Source organism: Salmo trutta, chromosome 19 (genome assembly GCF_901001165.1).
Source record: "Salmo trutta chromosome 19, fSalTru1.1, whole genome shotgun sequence".
NCBI lineage: Eukaryota > Metazoa > Chordata > Actinopteri > Salmoniformes > Salmonidae > Salmo > Salmo trutta.
In genome coordinates, this window is record NC_042975.1 from 5,550,992 (window position 1) to 5,575,813 (window position 24,822).

At 40.6% G+C, this 24,822-nt stretch overlaps 2 protein-coding genes across 3 annotated transcripts; both read right to left on the reverse strand.

Annotated features, from left to right (window-relative positions):
- Window positions 1-584: 584 nt before the first annotated feature.
- On the reverse strand, window positions 585-7,168 carry sap30l (sap30-like). The gene is made up of 4 exons (XM_029699538.1): window positions 6,420-7,168; window positions 3,650-3,772; window positions 3,258-3,356; window positions 585-1,084 (listed from the first exon to the last, which is right to left on the reverse strand). The coding sequence occupies exons 1-4, from the start codon at window positions 6,603-6,605 to the stop codon at window positions 956-958; spliced, it is 537 nt and encodes a 178-aa protein (XP_029555398.1). The 5' UTR covers window positions 6,606-7,168; the 3' UTR covers window positions 585-955.
- A 1,053-nt stretch (window positions 7,169-8,221) lies between these two features.
- ggnbp2 (gametogenetin binding protein 2) lies at window positions 8,222-24,569 on the reverse strand. 2 transcript variants are annotated; one of them, XM_029699539.1, is made up of 14 exons: window positions 24,448-24,569; window positions 23,591-23,719; window positions 22,869-22,949; window positions 22,417-22,670; window positions 21,914-22,012; window positions 21,077-21,190; window positions 20,743-20,952; window positions 15,934-16,108; window positions 15,508-15,696; window positions 14,674-14,896; window positions 11,124-11,249; window positions 10,126-10,277; window positions 9,680-9,892; window positions 8,222-9,351 (listed from the first exon to the last, which is right to left on the reverse strand). In XM_029699539.1, exons 2-14 carry the CDS (start codon window positions 23,681-23,683, stop codon window positions 9,163-9,165), a joined length of 2,118 nt encoding a protein of 705 aa, XP_029555399.1. In that variant the 5' UTR covers window positions 23,684-23,719; window positions 24,448-24,569; the 3' UTR covers window positions 8,222-9,162. The 2 variants fall into 2 exon arrangements, with proteins under 2 accessions (XP_029555399.1, XP_029555400.1); XM_029699540.1 differs by having other exon boundaries at window positions 14,728-14,896; window positions 24,448-24,567.
- Between the last annotated feature and the right edge of the window lie 253 nt (window positions 24,570-24,822).

The following is a 24,822-nucleotide window of genomic DNA, read 5'->3' on the forward strand; positions in this document are numbered from 1 at the left end:
CTAATGAACACAGCTTCAATTAATTGCTTAAAATTAGTCTCAAATGCTGAAAGCATATTAATGACAAGATACTAAACAACTGTTGAAATAGTTAGTCCCTCCAGAAACACAACTTTACATAGAAATATTACAATCAAGGATGAACTAAAGTACTGTTATATTTATCACTAAAAGGTAGTGGGTAAAGAAAACAGACATAAAATAAAAAATAAAAAAATCAAACACCAATATTTGAAAATAACTTGTTTTTAACTGAAACACCACTTCAGTCTGTGTGTGTTTCAGTGTAGAGGAGAGAGGAGAGAGGAGAGAGGAGAGAGGAGAGAGGAGAGAGGAGAGAGGAGAGAGGAGAGAGGGGGAGAGAGGAGAGAGGGGGAGAGAGGAGAGAGGGGGAGAGAGGAGAGAGGGGGAGAGAGGAGAGAGGGAAAAGTCACGGTGAGAGAAAATATAATATGAACGAGTCTGCCAAACTGCTACATCATTCAACTTCCTCAGTCTTCACATGCATGTCACACCACTGGATAACAGAATGAGCACTAAGCTGGACAACAGGACAACGCTTCCTAAAACCCTTTTAAATTATCTTTTCATTCACAAAATGCACCCTGTCCAGTTTATTGATATCTTAAGTTTGTACACTCTGGTTTGGCACAAACCATTTTCCCCCCCTCTTCTTCAAAGTTGTTAACAGTCGACGCAAAAAAACAAAACAAAAAAAAACAAAACAAACATCTTTTAAGGCAGTTATCATACATTGCATTCTACCTTTTGCTGATTTCTTCATAATCTGTGCATTTTGTACATATCAGCATATTCACATTACAGCATTACATTACCCTGCGGAGTCTCAACAACTGTCATAAGATCAGTTTTGGCTGCCTGTCGGAAAACACCTTGTTATCAAACACACGTGTCCATGTCCAAGTCTTGGTATGGGAAGTTAAATCGGTGGCCTTTACTCCAGCTGTTTGCTACCGTCCGACTTCTGGTCCAGTCGGCTTTTGGTGCTCTTCACCATATAAATAAAATAGGTCAGAGTCTCCTTCTCGTTCACCGGGATATTCCGGAAGTGACGACTGACAGTCTGAAAACAAATAACATTGAGGCCAAAATCATTTAGCTATCACAGAGGAGAACAACGTTCTAGATTTAAATCATTAAGTTCTCAGAGGAGAACAACATTCTAGATTTAAATCATTTAGTTATCACAGAGGAGAACAACGTTCTAGATTTAAATCATTAAGTTCTCAGAGGAGAACAACGTTCTAGATTTAAATCATTTAGTTATCACAGAGGAGAACAACGTTCTAGATTTAAGAGAGTACATCAGAGAGAAAGAGGTCAGTGTAATCATTCTATTGATGGGACATCCAGTTGTTTTCTACCCACTTTAATAAAAAAACCATTCTGGTAAAGATGAGTGGTATTGAATATAGAATGTTATATGTAAAAGCAGGAGGCAAGACCAAGTGGGATCACCAGTCTGGTTAACCACAAAGTGACAAACCATTGAGTCCTCATACTGTCGAGGATTAGAACTCCACATATAAATAGACAAGATGTGTTTCTAGGAGACATTCAATCCCCTTCTAAACCCAAACACAGAGATCATTTGAATTTAAAATAACAAGCGTGAGGGGAAATAAACATCCTCTGTGTAGTTTAACCCAGCTCCATTTAGGCTTACAGTTCCACTCAATGTGGGCGGCACATGGAGAGCTGTAATTGGTCGGACCTGTTGGCGTGTGCTTTATTAACGATGTGACAGGCTCATTAATGGAGGTCTGGGCCTCTACACAGCCTGGGGAAACATTCAACTTACAGGGCAGTTTCATTTACCAGCTCCCGCAACGGCCCTCCCCTCCCCCCCCAATCACCGGGCCGGGCTGGAAACACCATAGAGGAGTATTTGTAAGGACAGGAATCGAGCCAGCTGCAAGATTACATGTCGATTTCACAAATTCTCCTAACAATCCGTCTATGTCCAATTACAGTGTAATTGGTCTCCCACACCACATACATCATGGTAAATAATAAACAATAATTCTAATGATAATATGGGCCACGGTTCCATTGGATGGACTGGGCACACCTACTGAGGGTGAGGGTAACCCTTTACAGAAAAATCACTGAGAATAATTATCCTAATGAAACCCCAAGACAGAAGTTAAAGCTAACAGAGTTAAGTCCTTCCGAGACAGCTTGCCGAGTTCTTTGGATGGGACACTGGAGATATATATATACATTTCTATATCTAGCTACATATGCAGCTATCTATATATATAAGAGCTGCATATGTATCTGCATATGTAGATATAGATCTATAGTACTATAGATCTATATCTACATATGCAGCTCATATCTATATCTACATATGCAGCTCATATCTATATATATATATATATATATATATATATATATATATATATATATATATATATATATATATATATATATATATATATATATATATATATATATATATATATATATATATATATATATATATATATATATATATATATATATATATATATATATATGAGCTGCATTGTTGTACAAAAAAAATGTATGCAAATGTTGAAATCTGTGACGTAACATTTTTAAAGTCCATCTACTGTCATTGTGGCAATAAACATTGCACTGTTTGTCCAATGGATATATTAACACTAAGCAGTCCAAGACAAAATTAGGTTGGAATCAGCTTATTAGGACATGGAATGAGACCGACACGAGTAGTTTCACCACCCTTGGGTTTAACTGGTGCTTATCCAATTAGGTGTTCCATTCTACCAGCCAGCAAGTCTTTGGCCAGCACAGAGCAGCTGTTATAAGCCAAACTGAATTGGCAAGTTGCAGTTTGTTTTAGCCGCTGGGACACTTGGTAGGTAGTAGTCCAGTATTACGAAGTACATCTAGATTTCAAAATATCAATACACCATATAGGACAATACATGAATACATTCGTCAAAGTAAAAATATAAATATAAATAAAAAAGTGCCTGATGCTTGTCTTTAGCTTGTTGTTAGATGCCCCACTGGTGTGTACACTGTTACCTGTCTATGACACCTTACTGCTGTAGGCTTACTGGTCTTCCTTGATGTAACACTGGCACTTGTATTTCTTACTAGCACTTAAGTTTACCTTGACTTGACTGTGATACGTGGTTGTCTTAGCTACCTTACTTGAATGCACTGACTAAGTCTCTCTGGATCAGACAGGAAGCTTAACGACGACAGTGTAAATGTAGGCCTACCTCAGCCAGTTGGGCCTTGTTCAAGCCAGGTCTGGTCTGCAGCTTGTAGTGTCTCTTGTAACGTCTCAGCGTGTTCACCTGAAGCTGGAACAGGTCCACCTAACATCACAGAAACAGACCGTGAGGAAAGACTGCTGTGTTACCCATAAAGGATTTCATATCTTTAAGCACATTTTACTGTTCTCTATCAAATTACATTTCACTAATAAAATGCTTAGAGATTTCACACTGTTAGGAATTTCCATCAATAGCCATCTTATGTTGTCTTTCATATCTATTTCAACTTGCTGGTATTTTCTTCAACAAGAATGTTTCCTATTGAGAAGCAATGTCGTGTTTTAGAGTCAGATGATGTAAAGTGAAGACAATGGGTTTGTTTTTCCGGCTGTTACCTCTGGAACTTCTACGTCATGGTCCGGAGACTCCCCTCCGTCGTCACTCGTCTTCCTCTTCCTCTTGTTACGGACACTCTGGATGAAGTTTTTATGGAAGTCGCATATGTAGAGATGTCGAACCTAAAATAAGACAAGATAAACAGTACCAGTCAAAAGTTTGGACACATATTCCAGGGTTTTTATTTATTTATTTTTTACTATTTTCCACATTGTAGAATAATAGTGAAAACATCAAAACTATGAAATAACACATATGGTATCATGTAGTAACCAAAACAGTGTTAAACAAATCAAAATATATTTCATATTTGAGATTCTTCAAAGTAGCTACCCTTTGCCTTCATGAGATCTTTGCACACTCTTGGCATTCTATCAACCAGCTTCAATTAACAGGTGTGCCTTGTAAAAAGTTAATTTGTGGAATTTCTTTCCTTCTTAATGTGTTTGAGCAAATCACTTGTGTTGTCACAAGGTAGGGGTGGTATACAGAAGATAGCCCTATTTGGTAAAAGAACAAGTCCATATTATGGCAAGAACAGCTCAAATAATCAAAGAGAAACGACAGTCCATTACTTTAATTTCAAGAACCTCAAAAATCAGCAATTAGCTGCACCTCACAGAGTTCAAGTAACAGACACATCTCAACATCAACTGTTCAGATGAGTCTGCGTGAATCAGGTCTTCATGGTCAAATTGCTGCAAAGAACCCACTACTAAATGACACCAATCACTTGCTTGGGCCAAGAAACATGAGCAATGGACATTAGACCGGTGGAAATCTGTCCTTTGGTCTGATAAGTCCAAATTTGAGAATTTTGGTTCCAACCACCGTGTCTTTGTGAGATGCAGAATAGGTGAATGGATGATCTCTGCACGTGTGGTTATCACTGTCTGTGATTCATTTAGAATTCAAGGCACACTTAACCAGCATGGCTACCACAGCATTCTGCAGCGATACACCATCCCATCTGGTTTGTGCTTAGTGGGACTAGCATTTGTTTTTCAACATGACAATAACCCAAAACACACCTCCAGGCTGTGTAAGGGCTATTTGACCAAGAAGGAGAGTGATGGAGTGCTGCATCAGATGACCTGGCCTCCACAATCACCCGACCTCAACCCAATTGAGATGGTTTGGGATGAGTCGGACAGCAGAGTGAAGGAAAAGCAGCCAACAAGTGCTCAGCATATGTGGGAACTCCTTTAAGACTGTAGGAAAAGCATTCCAGGTGACTACCTCATGAAGCTGGTTGAGAGAATGCAAAGCTGTCATCAAGACAACACTTTTTTGGTTACTCCATGTGTTATTTCACAGTTTTGATGTAGAAAATGTAGAAAATAGTAAAAAGAAAGAAAAACATTTGAATGAGTACATGTATGTGCCCAAACTTTGACTGTATAATTATGATGATGCACAAGTGGAAAAACAATTGAAATTTCACAAGATAATTCTCCTTTTGGGTGTGACAGATGTGACACTACTGAATTTATTTATTTAACCTTTATTTAAAAAGTAGGCTGTTGTAGGCAGTTAAGAACACATTCTTATTTACAGTGACGGCCTACCGGGGTACAGTGGGTTAACTGCCTTGTTCAGGTGCTGAACGACAGATTTTTACATTGTCAGCTTCAGGGATTTGATCTAGCCCAAAGCTCTAACCACTAGGCTACCTGCAGCCTCAATGTGCTATCCCACCAAAACTAGGCCAGTTTAACTCCTCATAACGTACGTTTCTACATCATTTTGTTTTTAGCTCGTGTTCTTGACAAAGATAATTTGGGAAAGCAAAAGGGAATAATTATTTATATTTGAGTTAGCCTAACCAAGTAGCCTAGTGGTTAGAGTGTTGGGCCAGTAACAGAAAGGTTGCTGGATCGAATCCCCAAGCTGACAAGGTAAAAATCTATTGTTCTACCCCTGAACAAGGCAGTCATTGTAAATAACAAATTGTTCTTATTAACTAACTTAGACCTAGTTAAAAAAAAAAGTTTTTAAAAAATGAGCAGGTTTTCCTGTGCATAAAACCATCCAATAGAAATGGCCATGGATCACCACTTGGGGACCTTTCATCTTCTATTAGTAGTTCGGGAGCACGAAGCCACACCCACGACACGTGGATTCATCACGTGTATTGCTGGAACAGAGCAACGTGTAGGTTACCAGATAGCAAAGCCCCAATTTTACATTTCAACTTCAATTTGGGGGAGTTGCGAAACACCTTATAGAGTTGAGTGCTGAAAGACAAGATCTGTCTGTGGCGGATACATTGTATACATTTCGCAGCTGGATTTTTACAGACAACTAACTATACACTAGGGAGTTTTTTTTTCTTCGTCTTCATCACACTTGCTTGTAGCCAAATATAACTGCCTGTAACTTTTGTGTTTCCCCCCCACCCAGGACAACCTATAGCTTCCTTAGTAACAGCCATTTTAGGGAGTGGAGGCGTGGAAAAGGCTGGCTACGCAGGGTGAAACTGGCAGCCAGGGCTCGGATTGGAGGTGGGGGAACAACCCTTCTTGTTTGCTGTCCCACTGGCTGCTACTCCAAAATGAAACCATAAGCAGTCAGAGAGTAGTCCACCATTTTCCGTCATACATAATTATGGCGCAGAACAAACCTATAATAAAAAAGTGTGAGGTTGAATTTGACAAAGCTTGGTCGATTAGCGAGTGCTTGGCTTGCTTAGCCAGTTGGTAGAGGGGATAACTACATAGTCTCAAATGGTTGAGACAACTGAACGTTAGTTAGCAATAAAACACTTACGCTTTTGTCGATGTCCAGCTTTAGTTTTTTCTGCGATATGCTTTTTTGGATCCGCTTGCTGAAGGAGGCGTTTCCAGCTGATCGTCCGCAGCGCTCACCGTCCTCAATCAAACAACAAGTCTGACCGTAAAACGGCGGCGCTGGGGGGCCGTCGTGGCTGTCTTCTTCAGTGCTGAACCCGTTCATGATTGTTGGGTTTTTTTGGGGGATGTTTTTATTAAAAATAAAAACCACTGAGAACGTTATTTTCTCCTCCCTAAAAAATGTCCCCTTTACAGACAAACGTGAACTAGAACGCTGTTTTTTTTTCTCCCCTCAAAATTAAAAACAAATGCGGAAAAACTAGCAACAATTTTAAAACAATTACACGTTAACGAGATTCCTGATCAAACTAGAAACTCTCTATGGCTAAAAAAAAATAAAAATAATAAATCCATAACACAATACAGGCTAGAATGCCAAGACAGGACCACAAGGTGGCTAGCTATCAAAGCTAGCTATGCTAACGAACAAATTCCTCAACCGACAAAACGGTGATGTCGATTTTTTTGTTTGTTACAACCGTTACTTTTCGATCATTCGTAGAATACGGCTCCAACCGGTTAACACATATCAAACTAAATCGCCACACACACAAAAAAAGTCGTCTTTCACTGATTAAACAACTTTGAAGTAAATCACGTATTTCAGACTTCACCTTTAATAGCCGCGGCGGTATTCTTTCAGAAACAGCCTGTACAATGAACATGCCCTGTTCCTGCAGCGGAAGTTCTTCCTGGATCACTATTGGTCATTTTCTACTAGAGGCGGGATTAAACGTGTTTATATTGCTCTTCGGTTGGTCAAAACAAAATGTCAATCATTCAGTTGTCGCTTCCTGGATCAGGACGCGTATTTGTTTTGTATGAACAGACGAGTCTGACATCTCAACTGTGTACATGTGTAATCTTCATATTGGAAAAAAATATATACATATGGGGATTTTAGTGTGCACATATTGATAATCATCATGTAGTCTGCTAGTCTGATAACACGGTTGATGTAGTCTCCTTTCGAATAGGATTTCATAACGCATTCGCTTGGACACTTCCAATGCAGAAGTCATTTTTTACATCTGATGACTGGAAAAAAAAAAAACTTGCTCAGTCAGTCCTGGACCCGGTTTCCCAAAATAATCTTACGGCATTAGAATCACTGGTTCCTATGATTCTTCGGGATCCTTTTGGGAAGCGGGCCCTGGATAGTTTATTCTTTAGAAGCTAGTATAATTATGTATAAAAGTAGACTCATAAGACAAAATGGGTAAAAGAAAGTGACGAACAAACTCAAAATCCAATACTGCTGCAAATAAAATGGTGGTTCGAGATCACAAATATGGCTGGAACAAGGCGAAAGATTCACAACGTTTAAGCATTGAATGCATCTTTAAGGAGACAAAACGTAATCCTCACTATTTAACTAGTGAGAGGAGTACTTAGCTACAGTATAGCAAAATAGTAAACCCTGTCATCATGTAACTTTCACATTCACATGCGTGTTGCATTCTTTCGCCACCAAGAGCAGCCAGTTTGAACTTAAGTTCTTGCAAAACTGTGTGAAAATGTAATGCAGACTATAAAAAAAAAATTAACTATAGGTATTAAATTATTAGTCCGATTACGGTAAAGTATAGTAGTGTTCTGACATTACAGCTCCCAATCTGTGAGGGTAACCTCGTCACATCACGCCATCTCCTGGTTCTTTATGAACATAGCACGACCTGGTTGCCATGTCAGAAGGGGGCAAAAAAAGTTACAGCACAATTTTGTAATGCATATTAATAAATATTCTTTATTTTGTCAATTTTACACATTGCACCCTTCTTAACATCACATCCAACCCCTGTTATAAATGGATGTTTTACTGTAAAATCTATTCAGATTATATAATTTCTGTACACATTTATTGGTACAACTTTTCCCACTAAAATGAAGCGTCACAGAGGAAGACACAAGAGAAAAAAAAAACGGAAAATGCAAAAAAACACAAAAAAAAAAACACAAGACTAACATCTAAACCCTAATGTCACAGCTTGCAAGCTTAATTAACAGACCCACTGTGCTCTAAACCAACAGCCCTACAAAATGAGACCAGAAGAAACCGGGTTTGGTCAGGGTGGGACGGACGACAACAACAAGGACGGTGTGATAAGGTGAACAGGACCAGAAAAGAAACCGGGTTTGGTCAGGGTGGGACGGACGACAACAACAAGGACGGTGTGATAAGGTGAACAGGACCAGAAAAGAAACCGGGTTTGGTCAGGGTGGGACGGACGACAACAACAAGGACGGTGTGATAAGGTGAACAGGACCAGAAAAGAAACCGGGTTTGGTCAGGGTGGGACGGACGACAACAACAAGGACGGTGTGATAAGGTGAACAGGACCAGAAAAGAAACCGGGTTTGGTCAGGGTGGGACGGACGACAACAACAAGGACGGTGTGATAAGGTGACAGAAGATGAACAGAGGTGGGAAAATAAGAACCACATGTACTTCAACCAAAGAGGGTGTGTGTGTGGGGGGGGGGGGGGTCATTGAACAAAGAGGGGGTGTGTGGGGGGGGGTCATTGAACAAGACTAAAATGTACTACTGAATTCTTTCTCCTTTAAAAGGCGGTGTGAGCAGAGGGGTGGTAATCACCATGTGTGTTGTCCCAGTAACAAGATATCATGACAGTACAGTAGTGCAACGGCAGCTAATTCATTAATTGACGCTGGTGGTGGCGGCAGCAAACCAATCTGCACCTCCGTGGCAGTACTTGGTGAATTTATCTTTCAGGTGCTGTCGGTACTGGTCACGGTTGTTGTAGAAGGACTTGTTGTTGTCCACAAACGACTGGATCTCATCCTGCGTGAGGCAGTTCTCTTCATCTGAAGTCACTTCAGAGTCATCCTGTTTTTAGTACAACAAAAAAAAGCACTGATTACATTTACATTTTAGTCATTTAGCAGACGCTCTTATCCAGAGCGACTTACAGTAGTGAATGCATACATTTTTTTCTTTTTTTCTCTCCATACTGGTCCCCCGTGGGAATCGAACCCACAACCCTGGCGTTGCAAACACCAAGCTCTACCAGCTGAGCCACACGGGACTTTCAAAACACACACGTTGAATAAATGTTTTACGTCCTACCACTCATATGGAACTCAAAACTAGTACAAATAATGACGTCAACACTGAAGTGACCCTCCCAACTTTTTGAAAAAAAAATGTCACTGACCAGTAGTTCAATGAGACTCTTGGCACTGGTATCCTCCAGATAATGGCTGAGGTTCTTTCGATGTTCTGCACACGGTAACTGCAGTGCGATACTAGAAAAGGTGTCGAGGCACAACTGGGCACACGTCTCTTTGGTTCTGCACACGGGTGACGTCGCAGCAGTGTTTTGCCCTTTCCTGTTCTCTTCCACAACACAAACCTCTGCATTTGGACCCTGTTGAGAAAGAAAAAGTTTATTTTTTAATAGTTTTGCCTGAGAAGCAATGAATGACATGACCAGATCACATCTCTGACTAGGCTAACATACCCATCAAAAAAATCTGGCTAAGGGGAAAGGTCAATTTCAATTATAGGCTATATGAATGGGAAAATACTATATACATTTTTTTATTTTTTTTTAAAGCAGGAATTCCTGCTAAATCCCATCCTAGGACATTCTCATCTCACCTGATAGTAAGATAACAAGCCATTGTTCTTTCTTCTCTTATTCTTCTTCTTGCCCTTGGTGTTCTCTTCAGAGCTGGCCCAGCACTCCACACAGCTGTCCATACCATCCTCTTCCTTGTCTTCAGCACATTGATGACCACACAAGTAGTCTCCTTCAGATGACAAGACGACAAGGAGATGACAAGCATTCTATGCACGTATGCCACATTCTGAGCCTTCAACAGAATGACAAACAGCAACACTACTAGGGATGGAACAAAATAAGGTTTACAGGATTTTTTTTGGGGGGGTGGGGGGGGGGGTGGTGTCCATTAAAACCATAAGACAAATTCATTAAATTCCATGTGAATAGCGAGGGAAAGCAGTATCTCGCAATGTTTTGGCATGCAATATCTGATAACTTCAGTTAAGCAAAGGCTATCATCAATGAATAGGCTAGGATATTCTACAGGCAACAGACCGAAGACTGAACACACACACACGCATCATTATCAGAGAGAAAGAGCAGGTGAGCCATTTTTACATTTTAGTCATTTAGCAGACACTCTTATCCAGAGCGACTTACAGTAGTGAATGCATACATTTCATACATTTTTTTCTCCGTACTGGTCCCCTGTGGGAATCGAACCCACAACCCTGGCGTTGCAAACACCAATGTCTACCAACTGAGCCACAGGGGACTGAGCCAGCACATACGACTTCGTAATCTGTATCTCGTAATGTCTTGTCTTACAGGCCTCGCAAATTCACCTCCTACTCTGGTTTTATTTAAAATGACAGGCTGTAAAGGCCTGGGGAAAGTTATCTTCTAGTTAGGCCTTAACACAGAAAATAATATGTTTTGTAATAACTGTAGTGTGATTAAAATTTGTGGGGGGGAAGAAAAAAAAAGTTTTTCGGGATAGGTTTTTTTTCTTAACGTTACAAATCCCAATTTTGTTTTAGCTTTGACACAACTAGCCAGTACTATTTGGACCATTAACTGAAGATGGACCAACCTGCTTCGTGGTGGTTGCAGATACCCTCAGTGCAGGCGACATCACATCCTTCCTGTGAGCCAGGCTCGCTGCCTTCCATGCTAGACGAGTAACCACAGTCACTCCCATTACTGTGAGGCGACAGACCTAAAGAAATGACCAAACAATTAAATAAATATAAACTCAATGAGGCTGGTCTAGCTGGTACATATACGGGTGTGGCCGAAATGGCTGAATCCACTGAAGGGGTTTCTGCGTACTTGTGTGTGTATGTATATATGTATATATATATATATATATATATATATATATATATATATATATATACACACACACAAAAGTACGCAGAAACCCCTTCAGTGGATTCAGCCATTTCGGCCACACCCGTTGCTGACTGGTGTATAAAAATTGAGCACACAGCCATGCAATCTCCATAGACAAACTTCGTCAGTAGAAAGACCCGTACTGAAGAGCTCAGTGACTTTCAAAATGGCACCGTCATAGGATGCCACCTTCCCGACATGTCAGTCCGTCAAATTTCTACCCGGTTAGAGCTGCCACGGTCAACTGTAATTGCTAGGGGCAACAACGGCTCAGCCGCAAAGTGGTACGCCACACAATCTCACAGAATGGGACCGCCTAGCGCTGAAGCACCTAAAAGTGTCTGTTCTTGGTTGCAACACTCACTACCGAGTTACAAACTGCCTCTGGAAGCAACAGAGTGATAAATCACGCTTCACCATCTGGCAGTCCATCTGACGAATCTGGGTTTGGCGGATGCCAGTAGAACATTACCTGTCCGAATGCATAGTGCCAACTGTAAAGTTTGGTGGAGGAGGAACAATGGTCTGGGGCAGTTTTTCATGTTTCGGGCTAGGGCCCTTAGATCCAGTGAAGGGAAATCTTAACGCCCCAGCATACAATGTAATTCTAAACAATTATGTGCTTCCAACTTTGCAATGTTCCAACATCTAGTGGAAAGCCTTCCCAGAAGAGTGGAGGCTGTTATAGCAGCAATGTTCCAACATCTAGTGGAAAGCCTTCCCAGAAGAGAGGAGGCTGTTCTAGCAGCAATGTTCCAACATCTAGTGGAAAGCCTTCCCAGAAGAGTGGAGGCTGTTATAGCGGCAATGTTCCAACATCTAGTGGAAAGCCTTCCCAGAAGAGAGGAGGCTGTTCTAGCAGCAATGTTCCAACATCTAGTGGAAAGCCTTCCCAGAAGAGTGGAGTCTGTTCTAGCAGCAATGTTCCAACATCTAGTGGAAAGCCTTCCCAGAAGAGAGGAGGCTGTTCTAGCAGCAAAGGGGGACGGACGGACGACAACTCCATATTAATGCCAAAGATTTTGGAATGAGATGTTCAACCAACAGGTGTCCACATACTTTTGTTCATGGTGTGCGCGCACACACACACTAGGGTTGGGCAATGTATGGACTGACAAATCATCCTGTCCAGATATAGTTGCACACGTAGGTGTCAAAATGGCAGGAAAAATACAATAGAAACTACACATTGGTTATAACAGAACTGTGATTTGGTGCATAATGTCATTCTAATAAAGATGCAGGAACAGCAGCAAAGACCTGACCGAAATCACTTGCAGAATATGCAAAAAGATTCAGGGAAAAGGATGGACAGACTACAAAAACTGTTAACATTTACAAGTCCATCATCCTGCTGAATTCACTACTCTGGGGCAGAAAAGGTAAACATTGTGGCGTTCCCTGCCAGACATGGTAAATCAACTTCCCCTAAAATGGTTCCTCATTGCACTATTATTATTATTTTTTTTAATTGTGGCCTATATTCAAATCTAGAAGCATCTTATTTGAAAACAGAGAGAGACAGCCCCGAGCACAGAGAGAGACAGCCCCGAGCACAGAGAGAGACAGCCCCGAGCACAGGAAAAAAATATTCTGTCAAACCTTAAGACTTATTTGCAGTTTTTGTTGCACTAATTTAGGTTATTTTAGTACTTATTTTGTAACTTGTATGCCTATATTGTATTTAACTTGTATGCCTATATTGTATTTAACTTGTATGCCTATATTGTATTTAACTTGTATGCCTATATTGTATTTAACTTGTATGCCTATATTTAGGATGTGTACAGTTCAAAATGCACATCCTAATATGCTTAGGCTATTGATTTTTTAGCCTAAGCCAATGTTCATTTGTTATTTTTGGTAATAATTAAAATAGGGTCACAAAGAATGGTTATAAATAATCATTTGTTTTATCTGATTGTACGTTTTGGATTTGCAGTTCGATAGGCAAAAGGCATAGCCTGGATAATAGACCTATTTGTCTTACGGGCGAGCGGTTTGCTGATGTCAACGTTGTGAACAGAGTTCCCCATGGTGGTGGTGGGGTTATGGTATGGGCAGGCATAAGCTACGAACAACGAACACAATTGCATTTTATCGATGGCAATTTGAATGCACAGAGATACTGTGGGGAGATCCCTGAGGCCCGTTGTCGTGCCATTCATCCGCCGCCATCACCTCATGTTTCAGCATGATCTTTTTTGTTTAAAGTATCTGTGATAGATGCATATCTGTATTCCCAGTCATGTGACATCCATAAAATAGGGCCTAATGAATTTATTTCAATTGACTGATTTCCTTATATGAAACAAACTGTAAAAAAAAAAAAAAAATCTTTGAAATTGTTGCATTTCTATATTTTTGTTCAGTGTAAAGGCACAATTTGTAAGCTTTTCAAAATAACGTTATTAGTGAGACAACTTCCAACTCATAATTTATGTATTTTTTGTCCCCGCTTATTGAAGATTTTATGCCCTACTGTTCATAGTGCAATTCAAGCACATTAATAAACACTTCGTAAATAATATAAATAATGAATTTATAAGTAATGTTTAGCCTACTGAAACTTTTATTGACAGTAGCCTATGTGTAGGTCTATAGCCTATTAGTCTGTTTTGGTTCGCCAGGAGCGATTTTAGTCAAGTAAGGCTGTAACGTTTCAGGGTTTGTTTCAACTTCCTATTCCAGTAGTCGCTTGCAATTGTTTGTTCTCTCTCATTATTACTATGTTTTAAATTAAATGCTAAAGTCGCAAAACAACTTTCTGAGATAACTCCGTTAAGCCTATACAGTCAATCAAATGGTTGATCGTAAAAGACTAGGCTATTATTTTGAATAGCTTACAAATTGAGCATTTACACTGAACTAAAATATATATAAAAAAAAGAAAAAAAAGCAACAATTTCCATGATTTTAGATGTAAAAACGATAAGCCGGACAACAGCGTGTTGACAATATACACCTTCACAGTCAGTGTGGGTACACATCCCAAATCCACTGCTACTCTGCCTCCAGTCTGAATAAAGGGAAAAACCATTAAATATATACATGAAACTGGAACACAAAAAGAGCTCAGCATGTCGATTCATCAACCGTGACCGAAGATGACAATTAGCTGTCTAGCTAGCATATAAATACATCACATTTCCTTCTTGAGATACACATTTCAATTGTACATGGTCCCTTAAAAATCAAATAAAATACATTTCAGAAAGGACGGCTGTCATTGGTAAGATTGATCTTACCCAGGGTCAGGTGTCTGGTCTTGAGTGATGGTTGGATGGCGGTGACAGCATTACCTTTCTTGACTTTAGGAGAGCCCAGGATGGGCACGGTGCCATCTGGGCAGCTGCAGGAAGTAGTGCTCTCGTTGCTGGTGACAACAACCTCCACACAGCTGACATGACCCTCCTCCTCTCGGCTTCCACAGGCCTTGCAGCCACCGCTCTCCACAGACTCTAATGAACCCTGCAGGGGGGGGGGGGAGGAATAACAAAACGACAGGACAGTATTAGAGTAACATCCCTAAATGGCCAGACCATAGAAAAGGGAGGACAGTGTTATGGGAAGGGAGAGTTAAGGAATTTAAACAACATTTGATGGCTATATTTGCCATTTAAACCTGACGGCATTTTGAACGTCTGAAACACAATGTGTGAACAAGATCACAAAAAGAATGCATTATTAATCCGTCAATAACATGGTTAGCCTGGAATGAGGTTAACCAGATAATGTGGAACAAGTGTGCTGATGGCATGTGAGGACAGTTTCCTATAACAGACTCCCTGGTATATCACGTGAGGACAGTTTCCTATAGGACTCCCTGGTCCATGTGTAACTCTGTGTCGTTGTATGTTGTCGAACTGCTTTGCTTTATCTTGGCCAGGTCGCAATTGTAAATGAGAACCTGTTCTCAACTTGCCTACCTGGTTAAATAAAGGTGAAATAAAAATAAATAAAAAATATCATGCGAGGACAGTTTCCTATAACAGACACTGGTATTTCCCTGTTGTCATGCTGCCTCAGTGCTCGTGTGTGTGTGTGTGTGTGTGTGTGAGGGGAAAACGATGAAGCGTCACCTCATCCAGGCTCTTGTCCTTGCCCCCGGCCTCCTGCTCAGACATGTCGAAGCCACACTTGTTTTTGCGTCTGTTCTTCTTCTTCTGTCTCTTCTTCTCCTGCTTCAGCTCCTTGGCCCTCTCCTCCTCCGACAGCTCCTCACACAGCTGCTCCAGGCGACTGATGCCCTGCACCTTCTCCACCGCCGTCTGGGGAAATGGGTGTTACCAAGTCGTTATTATAAAAAAAAGAGAGGAGTCCTGGCTAAATAAACATAAAATGTATGTCAAATGAGTCAATACATACACTGACATGCCACCACACTGTAAACAGAGACTTGTGTCAGATGGGAAAGCACTCGCCATACATCACTTCCATCAACAAAACATGTCTATGTCACAGAAGCTTGTTATTGGTAGCACCTGGCAGGCATTGTGCAAACAAACCTCAAAGCTTTTGCGTAAAGCGTCGATGCCGAGGCAGAAGAGCATCTGCCAGGTCTGCTCCTCTGCCCTCAGTTTCTGCCAGATTCTGTGCAGTCGCTCGTACAGGTGGATGCCCAGGCAGGTGAGCACCTCTTCTTGCGCAATGTCAATGGTCTTGGCGTGCCGTTCTCTGCGTCTGAACACGAGAGGGGCAGGAGTTGTGTTAGAATTTGCATGTTAATTCTATATATGACATTCTAGAATGTCATAATTCTAGAACATTTAACTAGCAAAACAAAAAGTTAGTTGTAGTTCTTCACTAAGTACATTAGAAGGTCAACGGGAGAGTTAATCATACTTCACTACTATAGTGCTGGTCAAATATACTGGCACTTTCCTTATTTTACAAGACATGAGGAAATGAACATGAAAATGGAAAAAAAAACTAAAAGTTTGGCCTCCACACCATGTTATTGGATTTTCAACATTGCAGAAGCAATTTTATTTTTGTCAACTTTATTTTCTAAAAAACAATTGTAAACTTAAAAGACATCGTATGGACAAAAATTGGCACCCTTGCCTCAGACTGGGATTCAAACAGTAGCGACAGAAAATTATTATAAAATTCACATAAAACGAATTTTCCCACCAGAGACCAGTTTCCATAAAATTCACTTGTTGCAGATAAAAGGCTGTGCTTGATGACGTAGTGAACACAAAAATAACTCCATCTAATTTTCTACTCTAGTTTTGGTTGTCACAAACTTGAGTTATATAGCGATTGTGCCCTCTCTGGTCTTGGCACGTGTACTCTAGCCAACAGCTGGCAGATACAGTGTGGGTATAGCCTACATGATGAGATTATCATGGACAAAAGAGTAAAATAACTTTTATTTGTTAAACAGCAGCCAAGCATCGATCATCATGTCATCAGAATAAGACTCTCGATATTTATTGGAAAGGAGCATCAAGTCCATCACCGTGCACATTCACCACCCTGTGAAGTTCCTCATAATTTATTTCATCTGTAGCCTAATAAACTGCACGCCTTCCCAAGTCATAATGGGTGGACCACACAACATATCGCGTGACTCCAAGTTTACTTCGATATGGTTATATCAATATTTTGACATAAAAAGGCGTTTCCACAGCCATTTCTCACATAAACGTTACACAAAAAAGATCCCACCTTGTCGAGAAGATTTTGGTTGGTCAACATTTGGAAAGTTCACCGACAAAATGTGCCCTTTGAAGCCGGCCCGTCGTGACATTTCTTTTATCCAAAGTACTTTACTTTCATAAAAAGGTTGGATCGAAACCTGGCTAGTGTAATGAAATGTTGCTTAAAAAAAACAGCTACTTTCAGAACTACCAAGGGACTTCTGTATAAATAAGTATAAAGGATTCAGAGTTGGACACTAGGGACTAGACCTTGAGGTTAAGTGACTGGCCTACATCACTGTCCTAGAGATAGTACTTGGTCGCACAGCCTTTGGCCAAGACAACTGCAGACAAACACTCCTTGTAGCCATGAGCTTGCAGCACCTTTCTACCGGAAGTTTTGCCCACAGCAACAAACTCCTCTACTTCAATGTTTAAGGGATGCCTTCCACCAACTTCTGTTATCTGCACTCGCTGGTTTTGGATCTGATTCAGATCTGGACTCTTCATTGGAAGAGTTGCGCGCTGGGACCACCAGGTTAGAGTGGCAGCGGCCACGCGGTGTGAAGCGTTTGTATGGCCTGTGCAGAGGGGAGAGAACAGGGATAGACAGACACATAGTTGACAAGCTACAGAAGTGTTGTTTCTTGTATTATTGTCTCGTGTCTTTAGAGAACTGTTTCACTTAGATATCCTTTTTCTTCTGTCCTGATTTTCTCTCTTTTTTCTTCTGTTAACTAGATATTCTTTGTTATTCTTCGTTAGCTAGCTAGCTAGCTTCTTCCAAAAGAGTCCCTAGCAACTGCTTAGCAACTGGTAAACAATTCAGCTAGCCAACTACAATTTTATGAAAAAAAGTAACTTTTTTCAAAAGCCTATCTTTGTTTGTTGCTTGTTTTTTCTCCTATTCAGTCTTGCAGTTTTCTTTTGATTTTTTCCGATGTACTTCACTCTAAAAACCATGTAAATTTCAATATTTGTAGGAGCTCATTTTTCAGCTGCTGCTGCTCAAATTGTAATTCCGTCCAAAACAGTTAACCATGACAGCCTTTATAGAATGCTTATGACCACACAAACATCTAAATATTGCACTTGGGATAAAAAAATTAATTAAAAAAGTTTTATATATATATATATATATATATATATATATATATATATATATATATATATATATAAAAAAGTAGAACTATAATGAAACAGGCATTCTGTTTTTGCTCTATTATAGTGGCCACTATAGTAGACATCGATCAAGTGCACAAGGCTACATGTCTGCAAAAACATTCACTGAGTAAAATAAAACAAATTTAAAAAAGTATAATACCCCCCCCTCACTGTCAAGTTCAACACAACAAAACATCTTTGGGCTACACTGCACATTATACACTTTCTGCCTGGGGACATCTGTTCTACAAGGTGCCAGCAGAGCATGAGACCCTTTGTAGGCATCATTGATCTCTTTCAGGCAGAGAGTATACCTGGCATACCCCTTTTTATCCACTGTTTTGAAAACGTGAGAAATAGGGAAAGTGTGTGTTGTTCCTTTCACCTCTATAGAGACATCCAGGTTAAACCAGGCCCAGCTACACTTGATCCCTGAATCCAATTGTTTAACAAGCAACACCTCATTTTCACCTAATTCTCTCATTCTGAAAGTTAACCACATACTGTTGAGGGAAAACACTAGTTAACAGATAGTGGTTAGTTCGTTAGCTAGTTATTAATAACTAATTTCACACAGATTGCCAGGGTCCAGTAAGCAACTAACGTGTTATAACTTGAGGAACTGCCAGAATCCCCGCGCCCCCTTATAATTTCCTTCATTTTGTGGCTAGAGTCAAATACTTTCTGTGGCACACATCAGAGTCAAATGCTTTCTATAGAACAAACTTCACGTCAGGATAGGCAACTGAAATTAATAATTAATGTATGTGTGTTATATTAAACAAAGAGAGTAAAACTTTGGCAAGCAATAAACATTTCAGAACAACTATGGCTGAATTATACTTATATTTTCTAAATTATTCGTCGAATAAGACATGGGAGAGATGACGAATTTTGGAAAAAGAGATCCATTTGGTAGAGCATGGTGTTTGCAACGCCAGGGTTGTGGGTTCGATTCCCACGGGGGACCAGTACGGAGAAGAAAAGAGAAAATGTATGCATTCACTACTGTAAGTCGCTCTGGATAAGAGCGTCTGCTAAATGACTAAAATGTAATAAAAAAAAATCAGGACGGATTTGGGGTTTGGGCGACATGGGCAGCCGTCCAGGGCTTTAGCCAAACCGAAAACCGCAGAGAAAAATGCTTTCTGCTATTAAGATCAGTGAAATGTAGGCTAAAATGACAACGGAGTGAAGAGCAAAAATCTCAACTAGCAAGCAAGTCGCAGCAAAATTCTGGCAAATGGGGGATTTTTCGGCACAACAACGGCAAGGACTCGTATACCAGTTAATACTATTAAACGAATTGGTTAGGTTATTAATGTTACCTCATCTGATGTTGTAACGTTAGCCGTCTCACTAAATTAGCTTGCTAATTGTCACACCATAACGGCTCAAATAATTGATTTTAAATTGGCTAACGTTGCTCAACACCACTCTGACTTGCTAACGGAGAATACGATCCAGCTAAACGTTAGCAAGATACTTAACAATGCTAATACTTGTTCCAACAACACACTTTCTCCCTCACCTCAAAAAAAAAAAAAAACTTTACAAATGTCAGTTGTTTTTCGGTTACAAGCTCATGAAGTAAAGTTATAGCTTCTCACCTAACGTTACCTCATCGTTTAGGCGACGCGCTGCTGTAAAACGGCAAGCTGCCTCCTTCCCACAGCGCTAGCTGACGCTGTAACTAGTAAGCTGGTTGTTTCTTCAGTCGAGGTGCTGCGCTACATTCTGTTATGTGAACGACTGGCTGAGCCTTGGATACCTAGTCCCGTGTGGCTCAGTTGGTAGAGCATGGTGTTTGCAACGCCAGGGTTGTGGGTTCGATTCCCACGGGGGACCAGTACAAAAAATAAATAAATAAATATGAAATGTATGCATTCACTACTGTAAGTCGCTCTGGATAAGAGCGTCTGCTAAAATGATTAAAATGTAAATGTAATGTAAAGGGATACAGCAGACAGTGTTGCGCCAAACCTGCATCACTCATTCGCTTACAGCCAGTAGTGATCCAAACCCCTCCCACACTTTTCTCATCGGATCTACACGAATCGCATAGGTCACCTATTTTAGATTCAAAACGGCGAATTTCGCCGAAAGGTGACTTAGTTTCCATCCCTGTGGAGTGGCTGAATCCCATCCAAACCTATGGCAAGTGCTGACAACAGCAGTATGTGGGGTCACCCCTCAAACACTGAAGAAATAGAGCAGTTAAAGGCTGTGCAATCAAGTACTAGCTGTGGGGGGGTAATCATTTGGTCCAGGAAATTTTCTAAAATAAAACTGTAAACTGAACAATAATAAGATTGGTTCTGTAATGTTGAAAATACAATAATATGTGGAGACCAAACTGTTTTTCTTTCACTTTCAACAAATTTTAGAAGAAATAAGGAATTATTTAAGTTTAAGGATGACAATTTATTTGTCCAGTACTGAAGGTTACTGCATGTGTATAGAACATATATTATAGAACAAAGGAAAAAGCAGCAGTCTACATACTCGTAACCTCCGGAGAACTCAGGCTCGGCTCGGCCCAGGAGATGTGCCATGAAGTCAGTCTCACAGCAGACGTGGACGTGGTGCTCTTGGGGACAGCAGCGGAGTCCCTCGTACAAGGCAGCGCAGTAGCCCTTCTCTTTAGTGCAGTCTAGCTCCCCTACAAGGATGTTGTATGCTCTCAGTACTTTGTTCTTGCAGTCAGTACAGAACCTGAAAGGAAGAGAAGGGAAGATTAAAACACTAGTACAATTTCCAAGCAGTCTAAATGCAAAAAATAAAGCCCATTGGATGTAAACATGACCTATATTACTTAAAAACGATTACCGTGACTTACCTGTGCTTACGCAAGTATGTTTCCAGGGTTTCCAGGAGACAGGTGCTGTCGATCAGGACGACTTCGTCCCTGCACTCCTGAGACATGAGCTCCCACACATCCATCCAGCTTCCCCTGTCAGCAGCAAACCCCCCCATTGTTAACATCATGCACGACTCAAATCAGCATATTATTTCAATAAATAAACCTATCAAGTCAGCTTCACAATAGAGGTTATGAAAAGGACAGGCATGCCAACTTAACATTGGCAAGTATTCACTGGATAAATCCAGATTAAAATGTTCGTTAACTCAAAAGTATTTTACCGTAAAAAAAAAAATGTAGAGCTTCACAGATGTACATGTGCACAACATAATGTATGACATGATCCAGACAATGGAGTAAACTACTTCAGACTGACGCTAACTAACTAGCATCCAGAAATGTCACATAGAAATGCTCTGAACGAACAAGCTGTGTTTGCTTTGCTTCCTACCTGCTGGGGGCCTGAAGGGATCCAAAGTGAAAAACGAAGCTACATCTGCTGTCTGTCTTGGCTCCTCCATCTTTGTCTTTCTCTAAACCTAGCCTTTTGTCTACACTCCCTTCTCCTCTAAAGATTCAGAGATATCTTAAAGACACTACAATACTGCACATCACAAATGACTTACTGCAGTTTCAAATAGCCTAGTTTGGCCCTGGTATGACAAATGTGGACATTCAGCCAACATTTAAATTTACAAGGTCTGAGAGAACAGGTTTTGCAACTTGTTTTTTCAAAAATGGTATCATACATGACATCAAGTTCAATACAAGCAGTTTAAGAGATGATAAATAGCGGTGTTAAATGTGACTCACCCCAAAGGCTTAGGTTTGTGTGTTTCTAAGGAGTGCAACTGGCAGCGTTTATTCTTTTTGCTTTTTGGAATGGCATTGATCATGTCATTCAACTTTGACCTACAAAATAAAAAAAATAAAAAATAAACACGTTTATTTTTTTGTCTAGCACATTACTTATACTAATAGTTTACCATAAAAACATAGTGGTCAGATTTTAGCATATGTAGGTAATGAAACAAACCCCCCCCCACACACACACACACACACACAAATATAGCCGATTCTTACAGGGCCGTAAGAAATTGTATGCAATATCTCTGCTGTCAATCGAGGGCACAGTTTAGAAAGATTGTTTCTTAGGTAAATTGGCCAATAAAGTACAGATAAAAGACAGGCCACAGCAAGAGTCGGTCTTGTGACAGGTCAATAAAAGGTAGGCTTCTAGTGAAGCAGTCTGACAGGCCAAGTAAGTATGAAGGTAACAGGCCTATTAGTCTTGTGACACGTGTCGTCTCACTCACCCGTGGACGTAAAAGAGGGTGTAGAGCGTCTTTGCGTCAGCCATGCAGGTCTTGGTGACAGACAGCACACCGGTGGGTTTCACAGTGAGGGGCTCCAGTGCCGGGTTCCCGGACTCCACCAGCTGGGAGAAGAGGCGCTCCACACTCCGCCTGCAGCCCACACATGGCACCAGCTGGGACAGAGCGCTGAACACCTCCCTGGAAGTTACCATCATGGCGATGTTCAGGTCCTGCTGCTTCAGCATGTTGTGATGCTGAGGGGGGGGGCAGAAGCAGGCAGGCAGGCACACGAGACAACACTTGACTTAGTAATAGTGTAATAGTTAAGTGTTGAAGAAATAACAAGGCATAATCCGTGAGCAAAGTATGACCAACAGTCTTACGGGTAAATATTATCAAGCCATGTTTGAAAGGTAAACCCAAATCTTCTGTCACAGCACTCACTCACTCACCTCAACAAACTGCTTCATCTGAGAGCTGTTGATTTGGTGAGTGTCAAGGTTCATGACACTGTCAGTAAACTCCATCACCATCTGTAATAAAAAGAGGGGCATATATTGATAGTGAAAGTGTCATTAGCACAAGTATCCCACAACGTGACTGGTACACAGGCTAAGTAGAGGAAGTAAAGCTATCCACTAAATTAATGCCATTTCAACATTAACCTGTCCATACAGTTCCTGCATAGCCAACATATGTCCAGGCTCAGTATCCAATACGCTACAGCTGCTCAAATGATAAAAATGTAGGTTAGCCACCCACCCACCCAGCTAACAAGCTACCTAGCAACCGCATACAAGTAACAGTTTGCCGTTTAGCTGGTCAGTTAGGCTGGCCTAACAGCTCAAGAACGTAAATCCAAAATACATTGCATAACGTACATCAGGGAATCATTGCAAATTCATGACAGATCGAGATAGCTCGTTATGCCAAAATAGCTAGCAAACATTGCTGACTGGAAAGCCGGTTGGAGAATCGGGTTAGCTAAGTTAGCTTGCTAACGCTAGTTGTCGGAGAGGCCTAGTTACATTAGTCATCTCGCTCCCAACTAACGTTAAAGCATTTGACCCGAGTTTCCTGGTCGACATAGCTAGCTTCTTTCAGAAGAGTACCTGATTGCAAAAACCTTTCAAAACAACTACAGCACCTTGTGCTAGACGGTACAAATGTTTACCGTGAGAGTGTCATCGATGTACAAGGGAATCTGTCTTGCGAGGAAAGGGAAGTCCTCTTCCCCGTCCCTGCAAACCGCAACCAGGCGCGCCATGTCTTCCAGCTCCTGTCGTGGTGGTAGCAATACTGCCTGTTCACAGTGGGGACAGATTGAGCAAATCCAACAGTCGCAGTTTCACCAATAGCTAGGGCTAACGTTTACACCGCGGGTCATTTCAACTTCTATGCCTTGTCATTGCGTAATATCAAAAGTTAACGAATTATAAAATTGGAAGGTGACATTGCAATGTATCCTTAACTAACTAGTTAAATGATATGCAAATATGGTGACGGCAACAATTTCTCGAGTATTCCTAATAAAACGCTTATGTGGTTGACCAATTGTACCAAGTCTCTGGCATATTTATCATGGCTAACTTGCTGGCTACGCTAGTTAAGTGGATGCTAATAAACGCTGGCTAGCTAGCATGGTTGCTTACAGTAGCAAAGTTAGCTCGCTAGTTTTGAGAGAACTTCAGTTGGTTTTTGAAACTGAGGTGCAAAAATCTTTTAAGAAAATACAAAAACTCCCAGTCATGATGTGTTAGATTACGCCATTTTGGCTTTGTTCATATTTACTAGTAACTAGTTGTGGTAAACATTATGTTAAGTTAGCTATGTAGCAGCTACGTTTCAGGGTCTGAGGAAATTGTAATCAAATTGAATCGTCAGAACGCCACAAGATAACTGGTTAGCTCTCGCCTCAGACAGAGTAAGTTAACAAATCCTGTCCATGTTCTTAAAATAAAACGGACACTCCTTTCCGAACTTATAATGACATAATTTTGTAAACACAAGCAATCATCGTATATTACTTACCCGATTTTAAAAGTTGTATTTTTAATTACAAAAAAACAAACAAACAAGTGCGACAGAGGTGTATATGCCGGCGGTAACCTTCGCCCTCAAGACGTACGAACAAAAAAATAATAACTTCCGGGCAGAGTTTGTGCAATCTGGGATTATCGGGACGTCCCTAACCAAACCTTAACCTCGTGATTTTGGAGGTATGGCAACGAGAGACCAAAGATTTTTTATAACTAAACCTAGATAAGACCACAGCCCGTCGTCTATAAATGAAAACAAAGAGTTATAGTGGGCAGAACTAGCAAGAAAATGGGCAAAGCTAAGTATGATCTTAGCGAGATCCTATTGGTGCGTTCTATTAATCATTTGCATATTTCTGTTAGACAA